The sequence below is a fragment of the Scyliorhinus torazame genome, chromosome 17 (assembly GCF_047496885.1).
Source record: "Scyliorhinus torazame isolate Kashiwa2021f chromosome 17, sScyTor2.1, whole genome shotgun sequence".
Taxonomy (NCBI): domain Eukaryota; kingdom Metazoa; phylum Chordata; class Chondrichthyes; order Carcharhiniformes; family Scyliorhinidae; genus Scyliorhinus; species Scyliorhinus torazame.
Window position 1 is genome coordinate 114,742,188 of NC_092723.1, and position 27,009 is coordinate 114,769,196.

At 44.6% G+C, this 27,009-nt stretch overlaps 1 protein-coding gene across 8 annotated transcripts in view; it reads left to right on the forward strand.

Moving 5' to 3' along the window:
• tnrc18 (trinucleotide repeat containing 18) overlaps nucleotides 1–27,009 on the forward strand; it is a 209,172-nt gene that overhangs the window by 130,531 nt on the left and 51,632 nt on the right. For 7 of the 8 annotated variants that reach the window (XM_072480919.1, XM_072480918.1, XM_072480917.1 and 4 more), the window contains 10 exons: nucleotides 47–193; nucleotides 1,194–1,372; nucleotides 3,694–4,108; nucleotides 5,302–6,261; nucleotides 8,959–9,155; nucleotides 13,075–13,211; nucleotides 13,662–13,790; nucleotides 14,251–14,425; nucleotides 20,887–21,262; nucleotides 24,596–24,901. In XM_072480919.1, coding sequence (XP_072337020.1) covers nucleotides 47–193; nucleotides 1,194–1,372; nucleotides 3,694–4,108; nucleotides 5,302–6,261; nucleotides 8,959–9,155; nucleotides 13,075–13,211; nucleotides 13,662–13,790; nucleotides 14,251–14,425; nucleotides 20,887–21,262; nucleotides 24,596–24,901 — 3,021 coding nt within the window. The remainder of the gene's footprint in view (nucleotides 1–46; nucleotides 194–1,193; nucleotides 1,373–3,693; nucleotides 4,109–5,301; nucleotides 6,262–8,958; nucleotides 9,156–13,074; nucleotides 13,212–13,661; nucleotides 13,791–14,250; nucleotides 14,426–20,886; nucleotides 21,263–24,595; nucleotides 24,902–27,009) is intronic. The other variant, XM_072480923.1, reaches the window with a different exon arrangement.

Consider the following 27,009-nt stretch of genomic DNA (forward strand, 5'->3'; position numbering starts at 1 on the left):
ATTTCAGACTGTCTTCACGTCCAATTTGTTCTGTTGTTTCCTGCAGGTCTGACTCATCCATCTTTACACCAGGGAATGTCACCAGGATTTCACCCCAGCATACCCAGCTCAATCCCATCCACATACCAGTTCGCGAGAGACCCACAGTCTGGCCAGCTGGTCATAATCCCGACAGAACATATACCGCACTTTGGTATGTTGGAAGAGAAAGGGTCAGGCCGGCCTGTGTACGCATGAATTAAACTGGAATTAGGGCAGCACGGTGGCGCAGTGGGTTAGCACTGCTGTCTCACGCCACCGAGGTCCCAGATTCGATCCTGGCTCTGGGTCACTGTCCATGTGGAGTTTGCACATTCTCCCCGTGTTTGCGTGGGTTTTGCCCCCACAACCCAAAGATGTGCAGAAAAGGTGGATTGGCCACGCTAAATTGCCCCTTAATTGGAAAAAAATGAATTGGGTACTCTGAATTTATTTTTTAAAATTAATTAAACTGGAATGTTAAAATTCCTTCTCGAGGGCAAGGTCCTGTATTCAAAAACAGTCTTAAAATGGCAGCTGATTGATACAGTAACAGTTGTTGCTGGCCAGTCCCGATTATGTCACATTGCTGTAGGCCGAATGTGCCTCCTGAAGACCAAGGCTAAGAATATGGATCGGTTTAGTCAATGTCTCGGTGTCCACCATGATCAGATTGGAGGGAGACCAGCATCTGCCGCTGAAGCTTAGCACCTCCATCTTGTATGAGGACCATTCGGTGGAGTATGGGGTGTGGATAGGAGGCACACTTGATGATCCCCATGCCAATGAAGAGCTCCTAGTTATCCGGTGTCCATTTCGGGAGGGTTCTGTCCACCTGTCTGTTATCTAATGGACAACTATGCACTACCAAGCTCGGGAGGGACTTTGACAGCTGAATTGCTGAGGTATTTAATAGCTTCTCACTTTGCTTTAGTTTGTGCTGCCGATAAGAACATAAGAACCAGGAGCATATAGGCCATTCGACCCCTCGAACCTCGTCTGCCATACAATACGATCATGGCTGACCTGACCTTGACCTCAATTCCACTCTCCTGCCTGTTCCCCACGACTCGACTCCCTTATAGTTGAAGAATCTGAAAGTCTTGAATAGACACAATTTGTGCAGCTTTTCGTTTCTGGTCCTGATTGTGACCTCTATGTGCATTTCCTTGCAGCAGAGTTAATGGAGCGGCCTCTGTGGCCTTCAATGTACCCTCCGACGGGAAGCTCCCTGCAGCACGCTCACCAGCTCCAGTTACTGTCACACCAGCAGCTCCTCCGACAGCACGAGCTCTACATGCTGCAGCAACAGGCAGCCCACGCCATGGAAATCCAACGCAATGCACAGCTCGTGGTAAGTTCACTCCATCATCCCTCACTCCTTCGCCATCAGGTTAGCTGCGCTGGCAGGTTGCTTGCGAACAGGAGAGCAAAGATTTTCTCTCCGCTGCCCGGTCCTGTTCACAAGTCACTTCCCACACGCACAGTCAGAGGAGATGAAGTGTGACCTTGTTGATTGGTCAACGTCAAAGGGGGTGAAGTCTCGGAGCAGGAGGGAAGTTTAGGTTGACAGATTCAACCTTTTCTCCAAAAGTCCCCCAACATTGAACAAGATTTGGAGAGGAGTCAATAATGTTAACAGGTGAATCTAGTGAGCTGAGCTGGAGATTTTATTTTTAGCTGCAAGGGGTTGAGGTATAACTTGATTTAAATCAGCAGGACAAGTAGCCAGGACATGTCCCCAAGCTCTAAATTCCCCTTCTGGCCTCTCTGTTTCTCTTTTCTCCTTTAAGATGCTTCTTGAACAGGAGACACGGTGTCACATACTATTCAATAACATTCTTGTGAAGCACCTTGGGACATTTTTGCTGCATTAAAGGTGCTATATAAATGCAAGTTGTTGAAAGCCAGTGAGGCGTGATGTTTGACAAAGTGACCTTTCATGGCAAGCATTTTAACTTCAATGCTGCCAGCGGCACATTATCGCTACAATTTCCCTACTGGTTCTAGGGCTTACCTACATAACCCCAGAGGCACCAACAGAAAAAATGGAGCAAGCAGCTGGAAGTGGCCACTGCCATCATTTTGCTGCCCCCCCCCGATGTAGAAGCGATTTTTCGCTAGGGTGGGCAAGGCCTCGACTGGAAGCCTGCCATTTCCCCAGTTGTCAGGAGATTGGGGGGCCATTTTAAAATGGCGCTCAATCTCTTCTTGAACTCACGAGCAGAGTTCCTCGGTGCAGGAGATGCGACTGAATGTGGCCTCAGAGGGGCGTTCCCCACTGAGGCCTCCCAAAAAAGAGTGCAGTTAGATAGCAAGTCGTTGGACTCAGTTTGTTTTTTTGTTAAATTGCACCCTTTGTGGGCAATAAGTCCTTCATACAAAATGTGACGAACCCATGTAATCTATATAAGTGATAAATATTCATGAAGGCCCCGCTTTCTCAACTGTGCCCCTAATCTGAGGTGTGGTGACCATCAGGTTAAATCACCACCAGTCAGCTCTCCCCCTCAAAGGAGAAAGTAACCTATGGTCACCTGGGACACAGCGACTTTACCTTTTAACCACAGCCTGTGGCAACAGTGAGCAGTCCTAACATCCTCCTTTGATAGTAGTGTGGTATCTTCTTACATTCACTTGAGAAGGCTGATAGGCCTCAGTTGTAACTTCTCACCTGAAGGATAGTACCTCTGACAGTGCAGCACTGCACTGGATTGTCAGCCTAGATTTTCATCTCAGGTCCCTGGAATAGAACTTGAACCTCCTGACTTTCTGCCTCTGAATTGGAGGTGCTAACCACGGAGCTAATGCTGACAGCTGATAGGGGCAGCACACCTTTGTGTAACTCTCCGTAAACATGTTTTAGTTGTAGCAACAAAATCATCACAGGGATCTTTAGGATCTAGTTTACATTTGGTGCTGTTTTTGTTATTAATATCCTTAAACCACAGCACCTTCCCTGTGTCATTTCAGCAGTTGCATTAATATGGCGCATGTTGGAATTTGTTGAGAGTATTGGTACCAATAGGCTGCCAATTGGCAAATATCCCTTACTTGGTTCTTCCGAACCAGAAACTATCTGGACATGGAAAATGCCATATAACCAGGAGGGTTCCGTTAGAGAAATAAACTCTGATCCACCTGCCCATTATCCTATTCTCAATACGGGCAGTTCTGGGCACCAGCCCAGGAAAGTCCCCCCTGTAGCATCTGCAGCATAGAGTATAGTTGTTGTTGAGCTCTTGTAAATGAAGCTATTGTAGAATTTGGTTTGGTAACCCTTCACCTGTTTGCCAGCCCTGCTCCAAAATAGACGAATCCCTTAAAAACACTTTGTATAGGGCAGCACGGTGGCACAGTGGTTAGCATTGCTGCCTCACGGCGCCGAGGTCCCAGGTTTGATCCCGACTCTGGGTCACTGTCCGTGTGGAGTTTGCACATTCTCTCTGTGTTTGCGTGGGTTTCGCCCCAACAACTCAAAGATGTGCAGGATAGGTGGATTGTCCACGTTAAATTGCCCCTTAATTGAAAAAAAAATGAATTGGGTACTCTAAATTTATTTTTTTTAAAACACTTTGTATGCTCCCCGTTGCTCTTTATTTAGCAGTAAGAAAGGTTGGATGCAGGGGGAAAACAGTGTTCACTACATGTGCCGCCATTTCATTTTTACACCAGGAAAGGCTGAAAGCGAACGAGCAAAGAAATGAGATGGAAGATAAAGTATGCAAGAGAAGCTCTGAGGGAAGCAAACACGGGCTCGTGGCCTCCTCTTCAGGAATATTACAGAAGAGGCACTCATCCCATTCTCCAGCGCCATCCACATCCTTTCACAAGACAGGCACCCCACCTCCTTCATCGCATACCTCATCTCCCAGATTAAAATTGAAGCCTGACGTGAGAGCTGAGGTGGGGGATCCATTGCCCCCACGAGCTTATCATTCGCCGTCACCAGCATCCCATCCGCCCAGTCCTCCACATGGTTCACCCCCTCCGGCCCCAGCTCTGCCCCAGAAAGTGGAAGTATCCGAAGAGTCTGAGAAGAAAGGCTTGGAGAAAGATGCCTCCACTCCTTTTCAGACCTTGTTTCCCGGTAAGGAGTTACATTTCATTGATGAGATTTGCCATCATGTGCCGTGCCAGTGAAATATTTGAGTGCTGAATGGAGGTGAGGAAATCTTAAGCTGAACAGGGCCACTCCTAACATTGGATATCAGTCAGACCATCTACTGCATCAAGTACTGCGCGATCTCTACAAGTTTCAAACCATTCTGGCCAGGGACATATTGGCATCCATGCCATGCCTGACCTTGCTTCTGCTGGAGAATGACCTCCTCACTAATGTTGAGCCAGCTTCCTTCCCATGAGTGGTGTTTGCACGGTCAGATGCCCATGCCGTTGCCTGATTGGGTTGGTATCAGAAGGTGGTGGCACAGTGGTTAACGCTGCTGCCTCACAGCGCCAAGGGCCCTGGTTCAATTCCGGCTTTGGATGACTGTGTGGAGTTTGCATGTTCTCCTCCATGTCTGCATGGGTTTCCTCAGGGTGCTTCGGTTTCCTTCCATAGTCCAAAGAAGTGCAGGCTGGTGCATCAGCCATGCTAAAATTGTCCCTTAGTGTCCAGAGATGTGCAGGTTAGGTGGGATTGTGGGGATAGGATGGGGAAGTGAGCCTAGGTGGGGTGCTCTTTCGGAGGGTCGGTGCAGACTAGATTTGCTGAATGGCCTCCTTTAGCACTGTAGGGATTCTGTTATGACCAACTGGCCTGGACTGCCGTGCGTAGCTCCTTGTGAAGCTAATGTGAATATCATTGTTCAATACATGTCGACGGCCCTGTTCTTCACTTCTGAGCCTCCATTTGAATACATACATCAAAAAGGTTGTTGCCATTCATATTTGCTAAGGCTCTAAATTATTTTTGTGGTATTAGGCTTTGTCATTGATCATCATGGGAACCAGATGTGACTGCCACTCACATTTGGTTCTGTCTGATACGAGGAATGTTCCAAATTAAAATAGGTGAAAGTGTTTTAAGATGAACCTTTTCTTATCAGGTCACTCATTTGTTTGCAGAATGTTAGTGAATGGATTTCTAAATAAGATCAGTAAGATGTTGTAATCTGTGTGGGATGCAGTCCACCTGTGTTTTTCGCTCTTTCATTAGAGAAACCAGTGTTTATGTGAATTGTTTTTATTCATTCATGGGATATGGGCATCGCTGGCTAGGCCAACATTTATTGTCCATTTTGGTGGAAGATAACTCTTGTTTTCTTTTGTATTTTATAGAAATTCCTCAAGGATATTCTTATCGGTCCCTCCCAACATCTTTTGGCAGCCATTACCCCTACCTCCTGCATCCTACTGCTGCATCTGATGCTGATGGTTTGGCACCGGATGTACCACTACCAGAGTCCTCCGAGCCCATGTCCTCTTCTATTGCTCCGTCCTCACCTGATGTCAAGCCAATACACTTGCATCCCACAGCAGTGCAAGAGGACCTGCGCCCCAGCATCGCTGCTGAGACCGTTGAGATCAAAGTGCAATGTGAGGATCTGAGTGATCTCGAGGACAGCAAGACCCTGTGCGATCGACATCTCGAGGTTCAAAGCAAGCCCATGCCATTTGTCGTAGAGATGAACAATGGGCCAACCGACCTGACCACAGAACACAAAGCCTCAGCTAATTTACAGAGTCATGAAGACCACCAAAGCTGTCAGTCACCTTACCAGACAATAGCTCACACTCCGGAGGTGGAGGCCAAAGCTGAGCTGCAACAAGTGCAGACTAGCTCTCCACATGGTGACTATCAAAGCACTCTGACACATTCGGAAGTGGATAGTTCAAAAATAGAGGAATTGTCAGAACATAATGATCATTATTTTAAAACTGAGCAGGCGGACATTGAGAGCACCGTTGAAGATGCACTACACTCCGCACCTACAGATACAACGGCGCCCATTTTGGAACAATTTGAGCTGAAAAGAGAATTGTTATTTTTTCAGGTTCCTGATAATCAAGCACCAGAAATAAAACTAGACGATCCTATGGCCGGAATGAATGCGCTGGTGGCTGCTGTCGAGCTTCCCCAGGCATGTTCCTTACCAGTTGAGCCAACTATGTCTAGTGTTCTCACAATGCCTTCTGACTTCAGTGTGGCTGACAGTTCTTCCCTTATTGGCATAGCTCTCCTGAGTGAAATCGCTGAACTTGAACTGAAACGACGTAGACCAAGTGAGATCAATAAACGTAAGTAAGCTTTGATTCCCGACACGTCTTCGATCCCTGTCCCCAGGGAATTTCCACTCATCCAGGTGCCCGGGGATGTTAGCGTCGGGCAGCAGGACACATTTAGCACTCTCGGCAGGCAGAGAACAACTAAATGCAGCTTAAGCATCCATCTACTTTGACTCAACAACATTGGCCGATGTTTTCCAGCCCCACCTGCTGCTGGGATTGTCTGGTCCCGCAGTAAATTGGCGGGGCTAGCAAATCCTAGAATTGGCTTAGTGCTGACTTCAGTTAACACCTCTCTCCACTTCCACCATTGCGGTAATGTGATCATTGCATTTGTCAAACCAACCATTCAGGATCTTTTTCTAGGGTACGATAAACTATTTAGGTCGCAATTCTCTGGCCAGCCGCTGGCGGCGGGATTCTCTTGCTCCATCGCAGCATACCCCCACCCATGGATTACCCAGCAGCGTGGAGTGGCTGCACTGGAAATTCCCATTGACAGTGGTGGGATCAGTGAATCCCGCCACCAGCTAATGGGGCGCCACCTCCCGCCGCAGAGAAAGATGCCGCTGGGAGGCCGAAGAATCCGGCCCTTAAGTGTCACATTGAAAACTGCCTAAACTCGCCTTGCACACAATCCCTTACAGTCAGTAAAGTTGGGAGATGCCTCTGCAACTGGACTCTAGAATCCAAATATTAAAAGCTTTGAAAATCCACTTTTTAAAATCAGAACTCAAATTGAAAATTATGCAAAACAAAACCTTGCAACAAAAATACAAAGGACCCCATTTAAGGTCAACCGTTTTACGACCAGAAGCCACTTGCAATCAAAATTATTCTACACACAAGAGTCATTTCCATCCTGCAACGCAAAATGTGATCTAATCTATTGAGCGAGAAATGTTTACATTTGACTTAATTTCAATATAACTGAGTGATGTTAGTTAAAATCTATGTGAAAGATTGAATCATAGATTGAACGGCTTCTGCCTTTGTATGGCCACAAACATCCTAAGGGAAATCCGAAAGACCAATCTCAGCTGAGATTATCCTGTGTTTGGTCTCCTCTCATGAGCCTTAATTGGCAAAGGGAGAGAAACCATAAGGTAGAACCATTACACTGAGGAGAGGCGCCATTGGGTTGGTGTTGAAAGCACCCTATTCCCAGTAAGGGAGCTGTTCATCGCATCTGGCTATTGCTGTACCTCATCCAGGACTCCTTGATCTGATAAAGAGTGCCAAAAGTTGGAAAGGGAATCTATTGCCAGAATTAATTAGCATACAAATGTGCCAAAGGAAATATAAATGGAAACTTTTTTTTCCATCCACCCATTCAATACCACAACAGTTTGGCCTTCAAGTTGTTGTTGCAACGGTTTGAAGCCAATTGTGGCTTTTCTGCAGATCTTCAACAGTAAACATTCTACCACAGGTTCCCTTGTGGAATGTTTGGTGCCATTTTTACCGAGGAAGTAAATGAATAAAGGCATATCTGACTTCCTATGAATGGATGCTTATTGCCAGGTAATCACAGCAGCCTTTTCTGTTGTTCTGATCAGGCTCATTGATGTAATGTCTTTTCGTTTTGTCAGTTGCATTTTGGCAAGTCACCACCATCCAGAACAGTATTACTGGTGTAGAGGAGGCAAACCCGCAGACACCGCCATTGTCGTCAGGCTTAGGGTTTAATATTCCAGGATTTCAAATCTGCAGCCAAAGTGAGAGGCCAGTTCTTAAAAAAAAAATCATGCATTGTTCTTTCACATTTTGTTGCTCCCACCATCATTTGGAGATGAGTAAGCTTAAACATTCTTACTTCAAATGAACATTTTGGGGGGGGGGTTCCACCCTCACCTTGCAGCGACAGAGAGGGCCCACCATTGTCCAGCAGCAGGATCTTCCAGTCCCGCTCCTGTCAATGGGTTTTCCCATTCTTCTCACCCTGGCGGCAGAGAGGGCTCGTTGTCGGCAGGTCCAGAGGACCCTGCCGGCAGGAACGGCTGGAAAAGTCCGTCCGTTATCTTCCATCTAAATGTCCTTTCACTGATTTCATACCTCGTGAGATGCTAGGAACCAGGATTTTAAATTGGAGTATCAAAGGAGCTCTTTCAAATAAATTTCCAATAGTTGATGTATGGTCACACACTCATAAAATCGTGGTTGTGGCACCATGGAGCTGTTTACTTTTGTCAAGTGTACAGTTAACGTTTCTGTAGAATAATAAGTAGGCTTACATTAACACAGCAATGAAGTTACTGTGAAAATCTCCTAGTCGCCACACTCCAGCGCCTGTTCGGGTACACTGAGGGAGAATTCAGAATGTCCAATTCACCTAACAAGCCTTATTGCTGTGAGTCTAGAGTCACATATCGGCCCAACCAGCTAAGGAGAGCACAATCAGTTGTTTCTTTTAATAGTGACTTAACAGCCCCATGGTATCTTTATACTCATTCTGCACCGGCTATTAATTTAAAGATTACTTTTACACTGAATCCAAATTCACAAACTGCCACAATAGAATTTCAACTCTCAGTCTCTGAACTATCAGCCCAGACCTCTAGATTACATGTCCAGGAATATAACCATTGCACAATCATACTGACTAAAAAATAAATGAGAGGCATGTGTATTTAAAAAAAATATATATAATGAGATTATAACAAGGGAACAAGAAACCTTTTAAAAGCAAAGCTCCCATTTATTTTGAAGGGTTGGAAGGAGGAGGGGCCCACCTGGATTTGGAAAGTCTCCTGGTTGCCAGCACCCAAATGCTGATGATGGATTCCATGCCTTCCATGAACACTGAAGCTCTTGAGGATACAAAGAGCGGACCGGTAATCATCAGGCTTCCTCGTGAGCTAAATCCAAATAAAAGATACAGCTGGATGCAGAAGAAGGATGAACCCGTGAGTGAATTTAAAATTAAAGACAAGAGCTGTGTTAGGTTACTGTCGATTAAAAAACACGAGCATAGTCCTTCCAAGATTATAGAGAGAAAGAAGGCTTGCAGTTATAGAGCATGTTTCACAACTCGTGACACGGCCAATGAAAAACTTGTTTTGAGGTATAGACTGCAAAATTGTTTCAACATGGGAAATACAGTTGCCAATTTGCACACAGCAAGATCCCGCAAACAGCAACGTGACCATGACCAGATAATCTATTTAGTTTGTCGGTTGAGGGATCAGTATTTGCCAGGTCAAATCCTCTTTGAAATAGTGATGTGGTGCGCGATCTAACTTTTTTAATAATAAATTTAAAGTACCCAATTATTTTTTTCCAATTAAAGGGCAATTTAGCGTGACCTACGATGCACATCTTTGGTTGTGGGGTGAGACCCACGCAAACACGGGGAGAATGTGCAAATTCCACATGGTCAGTGACCCAGGCCAGGATCGAGCCCTTGTCCTCAGCACCGAGAGGCAGCAGTGCTAACCACTGCACCACCATGCCACACAGTGGTGATCTAACTAAGGAAAAATAGTGTCTGTTCTGGGCAGACGCCGGGTACGACCCCACTATCTAACTGCACTCTTTTTTTTCATGTCGCGGTGGCTAACGCCCCACCACCCTGAGGCTGCACTCAGCGTCATTTCCTGCACTGAGGAACTCCGGCGAATGGAGCTCCTCAATGCAGCAAGAGATCGAGACCACATTTTAAAATTCTGTCGTGATCTCTCGACTCCCTGACACTCTAACTCACCTATAAGGTGGGGGGGGGAGGGTCATGATGCCAGGCTGGCAGTGTCAAGGTGCCCAGGTGACCCCAGTGCTAGGGTGCCACCCTGGAGGCTGACCACCCGGGGTGCCTCCGATCACCTGGAAAACACCCACCCCCAAAACCAGGTACCACAGGCAAAAGCACAGAGCTTACATGAATGAAAATGTTTTATTTAAATACTGCAGGTTAATAATACAAGGGGACATTCAATTTATTCCATTTTGATGTTTCTACTGGTAAATAGAGGGTGCTTTTTGGGTTTATATTTAACTAAATTACATAAAACAACAGAATGTGCACGTCCACTACATAACTTCTGTATTTTCATAAAAGGATCAGATTTTATATTACTAGTCTTTGTAATATTTACTGGAAGTTATTAAAATCTGGTGGAGATAGTCAGAGGAGTCCACCTGCATTTTAAGCCGATGGTTGTAACATTTTGAAACTACAAACTATACACTGCCAACATAGATATGAATCTTTGACCTAATTACACCCTGAAAGGTTTTGATTGGGAGAGAAGAGTTCCCGGCAAGGCTGAGAATCCTGCGCGGCGCTGACCCGTTTATGATGCTCCAGTCGTCCCACTGGCAGCGGAATCGAGGGGTGCCGGAGCATCATAAACGGGCCGGGCACCAGATTCTTGCGGCTCGTGTGATTCTCCGGTTCTCTAGTCCAGGAATCAAGTGGGCGAGGATTACTGCAGGTTTGGAAAAATGTGGCCCCGAGATGGTGGCCCTCGCAGTGGGCCAAGGAGGTGACTCCTGAAGGAAGTTGCCTCCAAAGTCTATCCGAGGGCCACACCTCCACGTCCCACAATGAAAGACCTGCCCACACCACCCCCTACCCCAAGACGGTCCGTCCCCCCCCCCCCCCCCCCCCCCAAGCCCTCAAGAGACTCCTAAATAAAGAGACCCCAAAATAAAAAGTCTCTTCCCGGAGACCCCTAAATAAAGAGACTCCCCCACCGAGACCTCCTAAATAAGGAGACCCCCAGAAAAGAGATCCCTGCCAGGAGCCCCCCGGAAAAGAGGCCCCTGTCAGGAGGCCCCCAGAAAAGGGATCCCTGCCTGAAAGCTAGAGTGTGGCCCAGGCAGAGGTAGTGAAAATAATGACTGTGCAACACTCAACTGGGCAATATACCTGCTGACTCAGACACGGGAAACACCACATGTCAATTCCTGGAAAGAGAAATCAGTCAGCTGTGTTTAAACTCCTGAGATCTTTGAACTGCAAGCCATTCATTCATTTCCCTTACTATGCTGTGATTGACAGCTTCCGCACACACACAGCTGTCAGCTTTGCTTCATTCATCCTCCTTCATGGTTGAGTAACTCTGAAGTGCTCTAACCACAATGTTTATAAACATCAACCATGTCAAAGAGTGTTAAGTGCTTTCCAATCACCCTTGAGGGATTTTTGAAGTGACCAGCTGGAAATTGACAGCACTTAACTCTCTTTGAAGTGGTTGATGTTAATAAACATTGTGGTTAGGGCACTTCAGGGTTACTCATCCTTGATGCAAGATGAATGAAGCAAGGCTGACAGCTGTGCATGTATGGAAGCTGTCAATCACAGCCTAGTAAGAGAAATGAATGAATGGCTTTCAGCACAAGGATCTGAGGGGTTTAAACACAACTGACTTGCTTCTCTTTCCAGGAATTGTTGCGTGGTGCTTTCTGTGTTTAAGCCAGCAGGTGTATGCCCAGGTGAGTGTTACAACATGAATTATTTTCACTGTCTCTGTCTGGATTGCTCTCCAGCTTCTAGACAGGGTCTCTCTTCTGGAAGTGGGGGGCTGTCTGACAGGAATCTCTTTTCTGTGGGGCGTCACTTTATTGAGGGGGTCTCATTATTTAGGGGGTCTCAGGGGAACCTCCTTATTTAAGGGCTCTCTGGGTGGCTTCTTTATTTAGGGGGTCTTTGGGGGGGCGGGCAGGTCAGGTCACCCCCGTGTTTGGCGGACATGGGGGGGGGGGAACCAGGAAAATCCGGGGGTGAGGGGACGAATTACAATGTGGGGGATGGCCAGCCACGGAACCTTGCTATCGGGCTGCCTGCTAGAATGGCAGCTTGATAGCGGGATTCCCTCGGGAATCCTTCGCAATCTTCACCCTGCATTAATTTACACGGCCAAGGATTGGGAATCCCTTCCTGGGAACGCAAATCAGTTGCAATTCAGCTCCGGCGGGAAAACAAAGGGCACGATCATCTGGCCATGCTGCGCTGGAAAAGCATCTCACCGCGGCGCAGCGTGGCCGGTGAAAGCCGGGAGACCCCATCACCGGGATCTAGCTGGCTTGCAATGTCTCGCGAGATTCAACGTAATCCCGTTGCAAGGAGAATCCCGCCCACAATTTCAAATCTTCATATTAGAGCAAGGCAGTAAGCCGTACTCTAATGCGCAGATCCCTAAGGTACCTGAGGCTTTGGGATTCAATCCCTTCACCCCGGGGACCTTGGGCGAGCGCTGTTTGGTGCTGGTCCCCACAAACGGGGACCAGACGGAATGGCACTTGTGACGGTCTCTAAGGGGATTGAAAGCCCTCAGCTGAATGCCCTTTGGGCAGGGTGGTGCCCTGGCATTGCTGGTGCCACGGTGGCACTGCCAGGATGTCAGATTGGCACTGCCAAGGTGCCAATATGGCATGTTTTACACATGTGCAGATGGGCCGGGCATGCCCACTGTGTATATTCGAGGGGGCCGGGGGAGGTAAGGGTTGTGTTCGGGCTGGGGGAGGTCAGGGTTTTTTTTGTGGGCCTCGGGAGATCTCGGATTTAAAAATGGCGTCCCGATCTCTCGCTACAACGGGGAGTTCCGGCGACGGAATTCTCCATTGTAAAAAAAAGGGGCTTTGTGCGGCCTCGGCCTTATTCAACACGAGTAGGTTGAATAGTCACGTGTTTCTCGGCACTGCGAATGCCAGGAAACACGCGGCTGAACGCGCTCGCTTGAGGACTTTGTTCCCATTTGGGAAGATCGCGCCCATAGTCTCCCAAATGGAGAACCTCGCCCAATGTAAATTCATTCCATTCCAAACAGTTATTTCCTGCGAGCTTCTTTCAATCATGTCTCTGACACAGTGTGCTTTCAAACTTAGATGTTCTCCATTAAATCTGCCATTGAGGGGATGGGCACCATGGAGTTGGATTACAGGATGAAGCTGGCAGAACTACAGAGGAGATACAAGGAGAAGCAAAGGGAACTAGCCAAACTCCAGAAGAGGAGGGACTCAGAGTAAGTGACATGGCCTCAAAGACAAGCCAGTGAACGGCCTGCAAATCCGAGGCAAGCTGGTACAGCCATTCTGTTCAATGACTGAAATCTTCACAGAGAGGAGATAAATCTGGGACCCTCAGAGTCTCTTACCACCATTAGCGACTGCAACTCAGTCATCATAAAAGAGAGCTGCATATTGACAAATGCATAGCAAAAACACCCCACACCCCAACCGTAAACCATCCTTCCTGAAACAACAATTAAGGTGCAAGTTCACACTGTCAAAATCATGTTAGCTCAGTCGACCTGCCCAACAAGAGCCCCATTAGGAAAGTTAACTACAACGTGTAAGTGGGGATAGGGCTTACATTGATGCACCTGATTAAGGCCAGGCCTAGCAGAAATTCTCTACTACTAACAAGTTTAGTTGCTAAATCACATTTAAATAATCATATTGTATCTTCGTAGAGAAAAACGGGATGAGAAAAGTAGGAGTTTGTCGCGGAGAGGACCTGGAAGGCCGCGAAAGAGAAAGCATGGCTCAAGCACTCCGTCACCGCATGTTGATAGAGGGCGAAGTGACAGCAAGAGTGGGAAGTAAGTTAATGCGTGAAGAGAAATGGTTCATCATTGATTAGCTGCGACTTGGCCTGTGTTATCGGAATGAGCACCAGGCAGCCACTGCAGGCTGGGGAATGCAGCCTATACCCCCCACCCTCCCCACAACGCCGCCACATACACATCAAACACCCAACACCTTTTCAAAGCAATTCGTCAATTCTAGCTATCAACCCACCTTCTGATGAGAAAATTGTCAGCCTGGTATAGAGGGAGGGACCAAGCAAGGTAGGGAAGCAAGCTGGAAGAAAGCACTTAACCAACTGTTTGAGTCTTAGGGAATTCAGGACCAGTCTGCAAAAGGTACACCTCTCTGCTCAGGTTTGCTTTGTTTCTATCCTCTATTAAATGGCGTGCCAGCTCCGGAAGATTCTTTCTTTTCCACAATTTTATGGTGTGCACTCAGTCTGGATTTTGACTCCTGCCTTTCAATCACCAGGAACGGGAAAGGTTTCTTGCTATTGGATGAGATGGAGATGATCGAGGGGGCCAGAAAGAAAGGGAGGACACTAAACCAAGATGAAGACGATGAGGTGGAAAGCGTGAGCCTGAAAGTGAAAGGCAGAAGTCGAATGTGGGATGAACAAGATGCATCCTCCAGCTTTTCACATGACGTGAGTCAATGGAATTGAGGCTTCTCCAGAAATGCCTTTGGTTGACCTGCTGACCTGCCCTTAAGTCTGATTAACTGTAGAGCCGGTGGTGCAGTGGTTAACATTACTGCCTCATGGCGTTGAGGATCCGGGTTCGATCCCATTGCCCCGTGTGGAGTTTGCACATTCTCCCCGTGTTTGCGTGGGTCTCACCCCCACAACCCAAAGTTGTTCAGGGTAGGTGGATTGGCCACGCTAAATTGCCCCTTAAATGGGAAAAAAAAGAATTGGGTACTCTAAATTTATTTTAAAAAGTCTGATTAACTGTTGCTGAGCTCTTTCCCAATCTTGCAAAACAACTATTATAATAATATTTCATAAATCTTGTTCATTTCCTGTGTGTGACTTGGCTAACAGTACTGCTGAATGCATATGGTTATTAAAATTACTAAATTATCTGTCGATCTCTCAAGCTCAATTAGTTGGGAGTGTGTGGTTTGGTGGGACCACTTTGAATGTAGACCCAGACAGAAAATGGGAGACTCCTGTCAACCATGTATTTTTGGAAATATGTTTTTTTAACAACATCAGATCAGGGGACCACACACAACACAAACCTGGCTTCAAACTGGCATTGCCCCATTGACATTATCAATCTAACCATAATTCATCATTCCTATTCATTACTTCAGTGACCTGAACATCATGCCAAAGGATATGTTTCTACTCAAAGGGGGTCATTTTAACTTGAGGTGACAATGTATACAGACACTACCAAATTGGCCTCTTGATTTTCCTTTTTATAACGGGCAGCTAAATATATGTCGGCCATTTCACATCATCAACCAATGGTAAAACGACCGTTGAAATGTCTGCCCTCCAGATTGCCTCAATCAGGTTCAGCAAATAAAACCAAGAGCAATAAGAAGCAACCAATATAATTGCACAGATAATGTATTTTATCATGTTTGGGATTATAGATGATCAGTAGTGATTTCTGTATCCTGCTGTCTCTCACTCCCCAATGTGATTTTCTCAGAATAGAAAGCCTGTACTAGTTAGTGAGGTCACACAAGTGGGATTGCTTGAACGAGTAAACTGTCAGTTAATGAAACTTTCTATTTTTTTTTGCTAATTTGCTACGTTCTTTAGAATGCCGTTTCTTCCATGTATAAAAATACCAGTTGATTGCGTCAAGGTGCCGGGGACCCGGGTTCAATCCCGGCCCGGGTCACTGTCCGTGTGGAGTTTTCACATTCTCCCCGTGTCTGCGTGGGTCTCACCCCCACAACCCAAAGATGTGCAGGGTAGGTGGAATGGCCACGTTAAATTGCCCCTTAATTGGAATTTTGTTTTTTAAAAGGAGGGGAAAAAACCCAAAATACCTGTTGATGCGTTTCCAATGATTCCGGTTTGTTCCTTTGGTATGTGTAGTAAAATGGGGAATATGAGTATAAACGATATGTTTCTGACTGTTAGCAATAACAAACTGAATCAATGTTCCTGCCTTGTTTTGGTCAGTGGATACTTTTTCTATTCTATTAACTATTCACTTCCAGGGAATGTGGAAAGGTTTAAGAGTAGTGGTTTTCTTCAAGTGTATGAAGTTATAGACAGTCAATGGGCAGGTGAAAAAACAGTATTAGCCACTTTCTATTATTCTGATTGGACATATTTACAAGTAAAAGTGGATGTTGATCCACTGTAGCAGATAATCGAAAATTCCCAGGAAGAAATGAACATGTTACATACTGGGAATAGAGGGTAACCAAGGCACTATTAAGACTGACTAAATTAAAGTAATTAATATCAACAGGGATATGTACCTGATAAACTCAAACTCCAACATATAACAATAAAATCCAACAAATCCCCAGGACCTCATGGCCCCCACTTAGGGTTTGAAAGCAGATTGGAATTTACAAAATATAACCACTATCCAAGAAAGGAGAGAGAGAGAAAACAAAAAGTGAACTATGGGCCCAGTTAGCCTGCCATCAGTCATTGGGAAAGTGCTGGAATCTATTATTACGGAAATCTTAAAAAAAAAATATAGAGTACCCAATTCATATTTCCAATTACGGGGCAATTTATCGAGGCCAATCCACCTAACTTGCACATTTTTGGGTTGTGGGGGCGAAACCCACACAAACACGGGGAGAATGTGCAAACTCCACACGGAAATTATTACGGAAATCTTAACAATGCACTTTGAAAAGCATAGTATGATTAGAACAATTCAACATGGTTTTATGAAATGGAAATCCTGTTTTACAAATTTATTAGAGTTTTTGAGGATGTAGCTAGTAGGGTAGATAAGGGGAACAGTAGATGTAATATACCTGGATTTCCATAAGACATTCGCTAAGGTGCCACACAACAGATTGATACACAAGATAAGGTTTCATGAGTGGAGGTGATATATTAGCAGGGATAGTGGATTGGTTAACAGACAAGAAGCAGAGAGTAGGGTTAAATGAAGCATTTTCAAATTGGTAGCAGGCTGTGCCTCGTGATGTAATGCAAGGATCAATGCTTGGACATCAACTGTTGTATTCATGATTTAGATGAAGAAACAGTGAGTGATATAGCTACATTTCTGTCAGTACAAAACTAGGTGGATAGTGCCTGCAAAAATATTAAGGTTAAGTGAATGAGCAACAAGGTGGGCATATGGAGTATAATGTGGGAAAGTGTGAGGTTACAGAAAAGCAGAATATTTTACCAAAAGGTGTGAAGCTGAAAAATGTTGACATTCACGGGGATTTGGGTGTACTCGTACAAGGAACACAAAAACATAGCAGGCAGGTAGGTACACCAAGCAATCAGGAAACCAAATGGCATATTTGCCTATATTGCAAGGGGATTGGATTATGAGAATAAAAAAAGTCTTGCTACAATATAGAGGGCATTTGTGAGACCACACCAGGAATACTGTGTACAGTTTAGGTCTTCATATTTAAGGAATGATGTGGAGATGCTGGTGTTGGACTGGGGTGAGCATGGTAAGAAGTCTTACAAAACCAGATTGGGCTTTAACCTGGTGTTGTAAGACTTCTTACTATATTTAAGGAACTATATTTAACCCGGGGTTACCCCTATCTCTCGATCTGTAAAGACTTAATTACCTGAAAATGCTCGCATTCAAAGCATTGCCTTGCATCTTTGATTTTGTCTATATATATGTTTCAGGAACATACCTCTTCATTCACCTGAGGAAGGAGCAGTGCTCCGAAAGCTAGTGATTTGAAACAAACCTGTTGGACTTTAACCTGGTGTTGTAAGACTTCTTACTGTGCTCACCCCAGTCCAATGCTGGCATCTCCACATTATATTTAAGGAAGGCATTGGAGGCGGTATAGCAAAGGTTCACCAGATTGGTCCTTGAGATGATAGCCTTGTTCTATGATGAGAGGCTGAGCAAATTGGGTCTATACTCCTAGAAGAATGAGAGGTGACCTAATTGAAATGTTCAAGATTATGAAGGGGTTTGACAGGGTAGATACTGAGAGGTTGTTTCCCCCTGGCTGGGGAATCTAAAACAAGGGCACACCGTCTCAGGATAAGGGACCAATTATTTAGGAATGTGTTGAGGAAAATGTCTTCACTGAAAGGGTTGTACATCTCTGGAATTCTCTACCCCAGTGGGTTGTGGATGCTCCATTGGTGAATACATTTAAGGCTGAGATGGACAGATATTTGGCCTCTCAGGCAATCGGGGAATATGGGGAACGGGTGGAAAAGTGAAGTTGAAGCCAAAGATCAACCATGATCATATTGAATGATGGAGCAGGCTCAATGAGCTGTATGTCTACTCCTGCACCAATGAAAATGAAAGGGAATACTCTGCCGTTAATATCCCTTCCTAATGTAATCAAGTGAAGTGTACATATAGCACCCTTCATGACTTCAGAACATTCCAAAGTGTTCTACAGCCAACAAGGTACTTCTGATGTGTCGTCACTGTTTGAATGTAGGAAATCTGGGAGCCAGTTTGTGCACAACAAGCTCCCACATATAACAATAAAATAAATGTCCAGCTATCTGTTGTTTGGGGCTTAAGTCTTGAGGAGGGCACTTGGAAAGCCACCCTGATCTTCCTGAAATAGCAATTGGAGTCTTTTGTGTCCACATATGAATATAGACAAGACTTCAACTTGGCATCTCATCCAAAAGGCTGCACCTCCAACAAGTGCAGCACTCCCTAAAGAATGTCTTCACATCTCTAGAGGAGGAGTGGAATCCAGATCCCACTACCTCAGGGGCTAGAGCATGTTATCTACTGATGCATTATATTGGCCGTATCTTAGTTGAAACCTAATTGCATCAAGAGCAAAGCTTTTAGCAACTGCACAATGTGTAGATTATTTGGGTACTTTATTATTCCAAACTTCTGCTAAAAGCAAGGTGATGCTGTGGTTATGGAAGTCCATTCATAAGCGCATACACATATCGCAACATGTAAAGATTGGACTTCACAAGTGTCCCTCTTGTGTCAAACAATAAACATAGTAAGCATTGAATCTCCTCATGTGCTCTTTTACATTCTGAAGAAATCGAATGCCAACAGTTTAGCCCATAAGAAATTAGAGCAGTAGCAGGCCACTCAGCCCATCGGGTCTGCTCTGCCATTCAATGAGATCTTGGCTGATCTGATATAATCTTCAACTCCACTTTCTCACCTTAATCCCAAAACCCTTGATTCCCCTTCTGATTAAAAATCTGTCTATCGCAGCCTCGAACATACTGATGACCGAGCCCCTATAGCTCTCTGCGGTAAAGAATTCCACAGATTTACTATCCTCATCTCGGTCTAATCCCTTATTCCTTGGGATTGTTCCCTCTGGTCCTAGACTCTCTCACAAGAGGAAACATCTTCTCAGCATCTGCCCTGTCAAGCCCTCTGAGAATCCTATATGTCTCAATATGTTCACCTCTCATTCATCTAAACTCCAATGAGTACAGGCCCAACATATTCAACCTCGCCTCATAAGAAAATCTCTCCATACCTGGGATCAACCTAGGGAATCTTCCCTGGACTGCCTCCAATGCCAGTATATTTTTCCTTAGATAAGGGGACCAGAACTGTTCACAGTATTCCAGGTGCAGTCTAACTAGTACTTTGTATACTTTTATCAAGACTTCCCTATTTTTATACACTATTCCCTTTGAAATAAAGGCCAACATTCCATTTGCCTTCCCAATTACCTGCTGAACTTGCAGGTTAGCATTTTGTGATTTATGCACGAGGATCCTCAAATCTCTCTGTTTTGCAGTCTTTCTCCATTCAAATAATATTCATTTCCTTTATTCTTCCTACAAAAAATACAGAACTTCACATTTTCCTACATTATATTCCATAATGGGGGAGGTAGTGGTATTGTCCATGGAATAGTGATCCAGAGGCCCAGGGTAATGCTCTGGGGGACCCAGGTTCCAAGCCCACCATCACAGATGGTAAAATTTTAATTCATAAACACCTGGAATTAAAAGCCTACTGATGATCATGAAACCATTGTCGATTGTCGGAAAACCCCATCTGGTTCACTAATGTTCTTTAGGGAAGGAAATATGTCGTTCTTATCTGGTCTGGCCTGTAAGTGACCCCAGATCCACAGCAATGTGGATGTCGCTTAAACGCTCTCAGGAATGGACAATAAGTGCTGACCCAGCCAGCGAGGCCCATATCCCATGAATGAATAAAAAAAACCTGCCAAGTTTTTGCCTCCTCACCTAACCTTTCAATATCCTTCTATATTAAATTTTTTTTCCAATTAAGAGGCAATTTAGCGTGGTCAATCCACCTACCCTGCACATCTTCGGGTTGTGGGGGTGAGACCCATGCAGACACGGGAAAATGTGCAAACTCCACACAGACAGTGACCCGGGATCGAAGCCGGGTCCTCGGCGCTGTATGTCAGCAGTGCTAACCACTGCGCCACCATGCAAATTTAGAGTGTCCAATTCATTTTTTCCAATTAAGGGGCAATTTAGCGTGGCCAATCCACCTACCCTGCACATCTATGGGTTGTGGGGGCGAAACCCACGCAAACACAGGGAGAATGTGCAAACTCCACACAGACAGTGACCCAGAGCCGGGATCGAACCTGGGACCTCGGCGCCGTGAGGCAGCATATCCCTTTTTATTTACTCAATCAAAACCGCTTCATAATTTTTGAGCACCTTTATTAAATCTCCCCTCAACCTTCTTCGCTCTAAGGAGAACAATCCCAGCTTCTTTAGTCTCCCCACAGTGAAACAGTTAAGATTAAGGCTCAACACAAAATTCTTATCCTACAAGTCCATGACGTCAGTCGTTGGTGATCCAAAGTCCTGAGCAACCAATTGGCTGCATGTAGGAGGTTGGTAGATATAGATGTTCTGTATCTTCCGCAAGCACATCTGCGTCCACTGATACTGAGGATGGCGTTTGTGTTGGAATGACTCTAAATCCTAAACTTCTGTTACTTTAAACCCAACAGAGCCATGGCCAGATTAAGTTCAAGAAGAAGAGGAAACTCAGTGAACAGGATCAGCTAGCGACCAAGCTGCACCAAACCCTCTCGCTAACTAAATTAAAGTCACCCTTTAAGTTTGCAGATGGTTCGACGGGGAAACAAAAATGCAGCATTATGGACAATTGCAGGTACCTGAGCTCTCGTAAGGACTTTCTGGGAAAGGATGGAAGGAAGGCACTGCATAAAGGCATCAGTAGCTCATCGGGTATGCTTTCTTCCAAAGAAAGTAAAAGCAAAATGGCAGCCAAAGGCAGGAAGTTGGACTCAAGTTCAAAGTTGAAGGGTAGGCTGAAGGCATCCAATTCTCCAGCAAGATCAGAGGTCAGCAGTTACTCCTACAGTAAGTTCAACTTTTTCAAATTAATTGAAGTATATTTCTTGCATTACCCCACAAGTAAAAACTATTCAAAATTAAGCCTGTTATTATCTGAAATGGATTTGATTACTGGATGTGGAAACACACAGTCAAAAAAATTAAAAGCCTTACTAATTCAGAGGAAAGTAGCCTACATGTTTAATTGAAGTCCTCCATGTCACTTCCTACCAGTCCATGTTTACTGATTCTCAGATGAGGTTGGATGGTGGGAGCTTGTGGTGTAAAATGTATCCTGTCAACTGCCTCTGCTTTAAGACAATTCCATAAATAATTATATTGTTGATAAGGTTCTTGGTGATTTTTTGTTTGTTTGTGTTTGATTGTCAAGGCGATGGATGTCAATGTGGAGAAATGAAATACTTTCCACTTCTGGCAGCCAATGGTGGCATTCTAAGGTTTGGTATGACTGTGGTCAGCTACAGACAAAAGTTCCCTCTCACCCCCACTTTTGACTAAACAAGGCGGTCAATTTACAGCTCATTGCTCCAACAGTGAAGCTGCTGTTGACGATCAGCCAGCCCTTAAAGGGGCTTCCTGCCTTTCAATTCCTCTAAAATTGATGGGATTGGAAAATCAGGTGGTTTCCAAGTTGGCTGATCGACAGCTTAAAAATCCACCCCAACCCTCAGGAGAGCATTACCTTTGTCTAAGTATATCTTATACTTGCAGTGTGCCACTGATATGAGCTGCCTCCTTGTTCCGCTGTTTTGGAACATATGTTGGGGTTTATTGTCCAATGATCTGATGTTAAAATTTTGATTGCCAAATAATTTACCAATATTGTGCGGACATTACGAGAAAGGTATGGATGCTGCACTTTATTATGTCTTGAATTTTATATCGCATCTTATTGTATTGTCTGTGTTACTTGAGAAGGTCTCAATATGGTAACTTAGCTTAACAAGGCTAGTTAAAGTGAATTATCATGAATCCTGCATAGCCCAGTTTGATTGACTTGGTGCCTTTAGTGAGTGAATACATTACCAATGTGGGAGTGAGCCAGGCAGGCTGGCAGGTTTGATTGTCCCCCTCTTTGGCTTGTGATGATCTCAGTGGGGTAGCCGGAGAGAGGCTAACCTTTCGCTTTAGCTTCCCACTGCTGGGGAGGATGGGTCATGTCAACCCAGGCCCCCACTTCTGATGTTTCTCTGGTGATGTCTGTGGAAAATTGTGTGGATGCCTTGCCGAGGACTGAGCTCATGGTGGAATAGCCCGGTGAGGCTCACTGGTCCAGTGATGTTTTTTGAGGTCAGGCGTCGGATGACGACCGACACAAGTATAACCATACCCAGCCCCCACTGGGAAAGGAGAACATAAAAAGTTGGAGAAAGGAACGTGAATTATCTGTTGTCATGCTTTTCATTAGTCAAAGCTAATTGATAGGCTTAGCTAGTAGTAAACAGTTTTCAAAGTTTTAGGTGTGTAATTCTCATTTCAGGTTCTTAATTCTTAAACAAGTTAACAGAGAAAAACAAGCTGGGTGCTAAAAGATATACCTTGCATGTATAGAAAAATGACCATACCATCAGACTCGACTACTACTGTATAATCTGCCCAGCGTACAACAACAACTTGCATTTATTTCGCATCTTTAATGTAGTAAAACATTACTACATTACTACGGCTTGGGTCACTGCCTGTGCGGAGTCTGCACATTCTCCCCGTGTGCGTGGGTTTCCTCCAGATGCTCCGGTTTCCTCCCATAGTCCAAAAATGTGCAGGTTAGGTGGATTGGCCATGCTAAATTGCCCTTAGTGTCCAAAATTGCCCTTAGTGTTGGGTGGGGTTACTGGGTTATGGGGATAGGGTGGAGGTGTGGACCTTGGGAGGGCGCTCTTTCCAAGAGCTGGTGCAGACTCGATGGGCCGAATGGCCTCCTTCTGCACTGTAAATTCTATTCTATTCATAAAACATCCCAAGGTGCTTCACAGGAAGGTTGACAAGCCATCTACCCTGATGGAGATTTTAAGACAAATGGTCAAAGATTGGTCAGTGAAGCGGGTTTCAAGGTGCGGCTTTATAGAGGCGAGAGAGTTTGAGAAAAGGGCGTACTTTCAGAGAGAGTTCCAAAACTCAGCATTGGCAGCAGAGAGCATGACTGCCAATGATTGAATAATGTGAGCCTGTGATGCGCAAGAGACCAGAATTAGTGGAGGCACAGGTACTAAAGTCGGTGGTGTTGTCGACAGTGTGGAAGGATGTAGCAGGTTACAGAGGGATATAGATAAGCTGCAGAGCTGGGCTGAGAGGTGGCAAATGGAGTTTAATGTTGAGAAGTGTGAGGTGATTCACTTTGGAAGGAATAACAGGAATGCGGAATATTTGGCTAATGGTAAAGTTCTTGGAAGTGTGGATGAGCAGAGGGATCTAGGTGTCCATGTACATAGATCCCTGAAAGTTGCCACCCAGGTTGATAGGGTTGTGAAGAAGGCCTATGGAGTGTTGGCCTTTATTGGTAGAGGGATTGAGTTCCGGAGTCAGGAGGTTATGTTGCAGCTGTACAAAACTCTGGTACGGCCGCATTTGGAGTATTGCATACAGTTCTGGTCACCGCATTATAGGAAGGACGTGGAGGCTTTGGAGCGGGTGCAGAGGAGATTTACCAGGATGTTGCCTGGTATGGAGGGAAAATCGTATGAGGAAAGGCTGATGGAGTTGAGGTTGTTTTCGTTGGAGAGAAGAAGGTTAAGAGGAGACTTAATAGAGGCATACAAAATGATCAGGGGGTTAGATAGGGTGGACAGTGAGAGCCTTCTCCCGCGGATGGAAATGGCTGGCACGAGGGGACATAGCTTTAAACTGAGGGGTAATAGATATAGGACAGAGGTCAGAGGTAGGTTCTTTACGCAAAGAGTAGTGAGGCCGTGGAATGCCCTACCTGCAATAGTAGTGAACATTGAGGGCATTTAAAAGTTAATTGGATAAACATATGGATGATAATGGCATAGTGTAGGTTAGATGGCTTTTGTTTCGGTGCAACATCGTGGGCCGAAGGGCCTGTACTGCGCTGTATTGTTCTATGTTCTATGTACCTCAGAACGTTATAGAGCCAATTACAGAGGTAGGGAGTGGTGAGGCCACTAGAGGGATTGGAAAACAGATGAGAATTTTAACAGATTATACCCAATAATGCATTAGCTGGAAAACCGTTGGCATCTCAACCACCTGCAATTCCGTTTTCAGACATTTGGCATATTGAGGAAGCCTGGTCACTTTGACTTTTATGTTTCTTTTCACAATACTGTGGTAAACTGAAGCTTTGAACGGTGACACTGAGTGCTACCTTTACCACTGCAGATACTGACACAGAGGATGAGGATGAGGAGGAGCTGGTAAAGGATGAATGGCCACTGCAGTCCACCTCCAGTATGTCCGAGCGATCAGCCTCCAAACAGAAGGCGCCTGCTCTCTATGGCATATTATCAAAGAAAAGCAAGGCTTTGCTGGGCACAAAGCAGGCCAAAAGACTAGCGTCTGCCACTGGGACTATGCGATCACAACGGGCAACAGATAAGAAAAATCTGAAGCACTTTGCTATGCTGCTGGAGGGAGCTGCGCCTGGATCATCTTTCAGTGACAGTTCGGAGGACTCATTCAATCAAGGTTAATAGAAGTAAACCTCAGGTGTTGAGAGAATATGATGGTGCAAAGTAGTGACCATCTGGAATTTGGCAGGTGTAGGCTGCTCTTTTATAACTGTGATGGATTAAATATTGGCTCTTTTGGAGCCTATGTCTAATTGGCTAATTTCTAAGTCCTTTCTTCCCCCCCCCACTTGGGATTGGCCTCTTGAGCGGCTGCAATGAACCACTGGAATTGTAAATTGAATACTATGTGTGTGTGTGTGTGTTTTCCCAATATTTGTACTGCATTGTGGTGCCGAAGCTTAATTAAACATGTTAATTTCTTTTTTAACTAAATGAGCGTGCTTTGTTTCTCTTGCTTTGCATCTGCTTTTAATTTTTTTTAAAAAATATGTAGCCTTCTTCTAATAGATGAAAGGGCATTTCACTTCATTTCCACTTGCAATAGAACACTCTATTATTCAGATATCCCTTTCATGTAATTTTATAGAAAGTGCAGTAATGTTGGTTATTTCTGTCTTTATTCCTCAGAAGCTTGCTGGTATCGCCTCCTCTAGTTTCTAATACATCCTCGAATGTCCAGTAATTTCAACATCCTTGTTTTCTGATTCTCATATTTTCTGTTTTATTGGTTCAAGCTGTTTCCAAATCACAAAAGAAAAGATATGTGTGGAAACATCACAGCTTGAACATTGTCTTGGCGAGTTGATTGGCATTTTCTATTTGAGCTGATAAAAACATCAGCATTTAACTGAAGCACTCAGCAAATTTCCCAAAATGGAAAGCGGAGTAATATGTGACTCTGAGCAAGGAACCATATACAGGGGTATTCATTAAGTTGGCAATTGGTTGAAATCCTATGAACGGTCTATTTAGCATCAAGTATTAAGCCAATATGAAACATAATTTGAAGACAAGAATATTGGTTTATGCTAAGAGTAAGAGTATGTGAGACTGATCAGTCTGAACATAGTACATTTTATCAGTTGTCAGGATTTTATGGCAGCACGGTAACATAGTGGTTAGCACTGTTGCTTCACAGTGCCACGATCCCAGGTTTGATTCCCGGCTTGGGTCACTGTCTGTGTGGAGTCTGTACGTTCTCCCTGTGACTGCGTGGGTTTCCTCCGTGTGCTCCGGCTTCCTCCCACGAGTCCTGAAAAGACGTGCTTGTTAGGTGAATTGGATATTCTAAATTCTCCTTCTGTGTACCCGAACAGGCGCCAGAATGTGGCGACTAGGGGCTTTTCACAGTAACTTCATTGCAGTGTTAATGTAAGCCTACTTGTGAAAATAAAGATTATTATTATTATAACATTTCACCTGTAGCCCTTGCATTAAATTGTCACCAGCCGTGTAATAGAGTCTCTGGAGATACTAAAGTTTTCGGAGCAGTTTCCCCAGATATTTTCAAACTATTGACATAGCAAACTGGTTTTCCAGTACAACAAAATGTCTTTGTACACCTCTTTGTTATCATGTTAAATCCTACTTACTTAAATGCAAACAGTGTAACATTTAAAATTAACTCGGGATTTCCAATTTTGTTTTTATTTGACAGTTCAAACCTTTTTTCTTGGGACAGTGATATATTTTAATGCAACTGTTGTACCAGTTGTAAAAGTATGTCACTGTTTGAAATCTTGATAATAGCCGTATCCCATGATACGATCGGACTGGTTGAAAGTTTACATGTACTTTTATTTCAACAAAAAGAAATTTGTACAAAATTTAAAGCAATGAACTGTATTAATATCTTAAAGATCTGTTATGGTTTTCATTTAAATAGTGTTGTACCACAGAAACTAGGGGGTGAATTTCCCATTTTTATAACTAAATGGTAGGTGTAAATTAATCATTGTCCACATGGGTCCCACATGTGTCAATGTATTCTTCACTCATCTGTTCGAGAGTGCAGACGTTCCAACTCTTTTATACACCAGGGAGTTTGCAGAATCCTTTTTTTGTTTTCAGAGACTTCTGTCAAATAAAGCAAAGTTTATTGGGAATGGAGGGTTTATTTGATTTAGCACCTTTGGTATTAACAGTTGGTGAAAAAAACCAAATTCACAGAATTGGACTTGCATTAGGACTAGGTGGAGACATAACAGCAAGCAATCACATGAA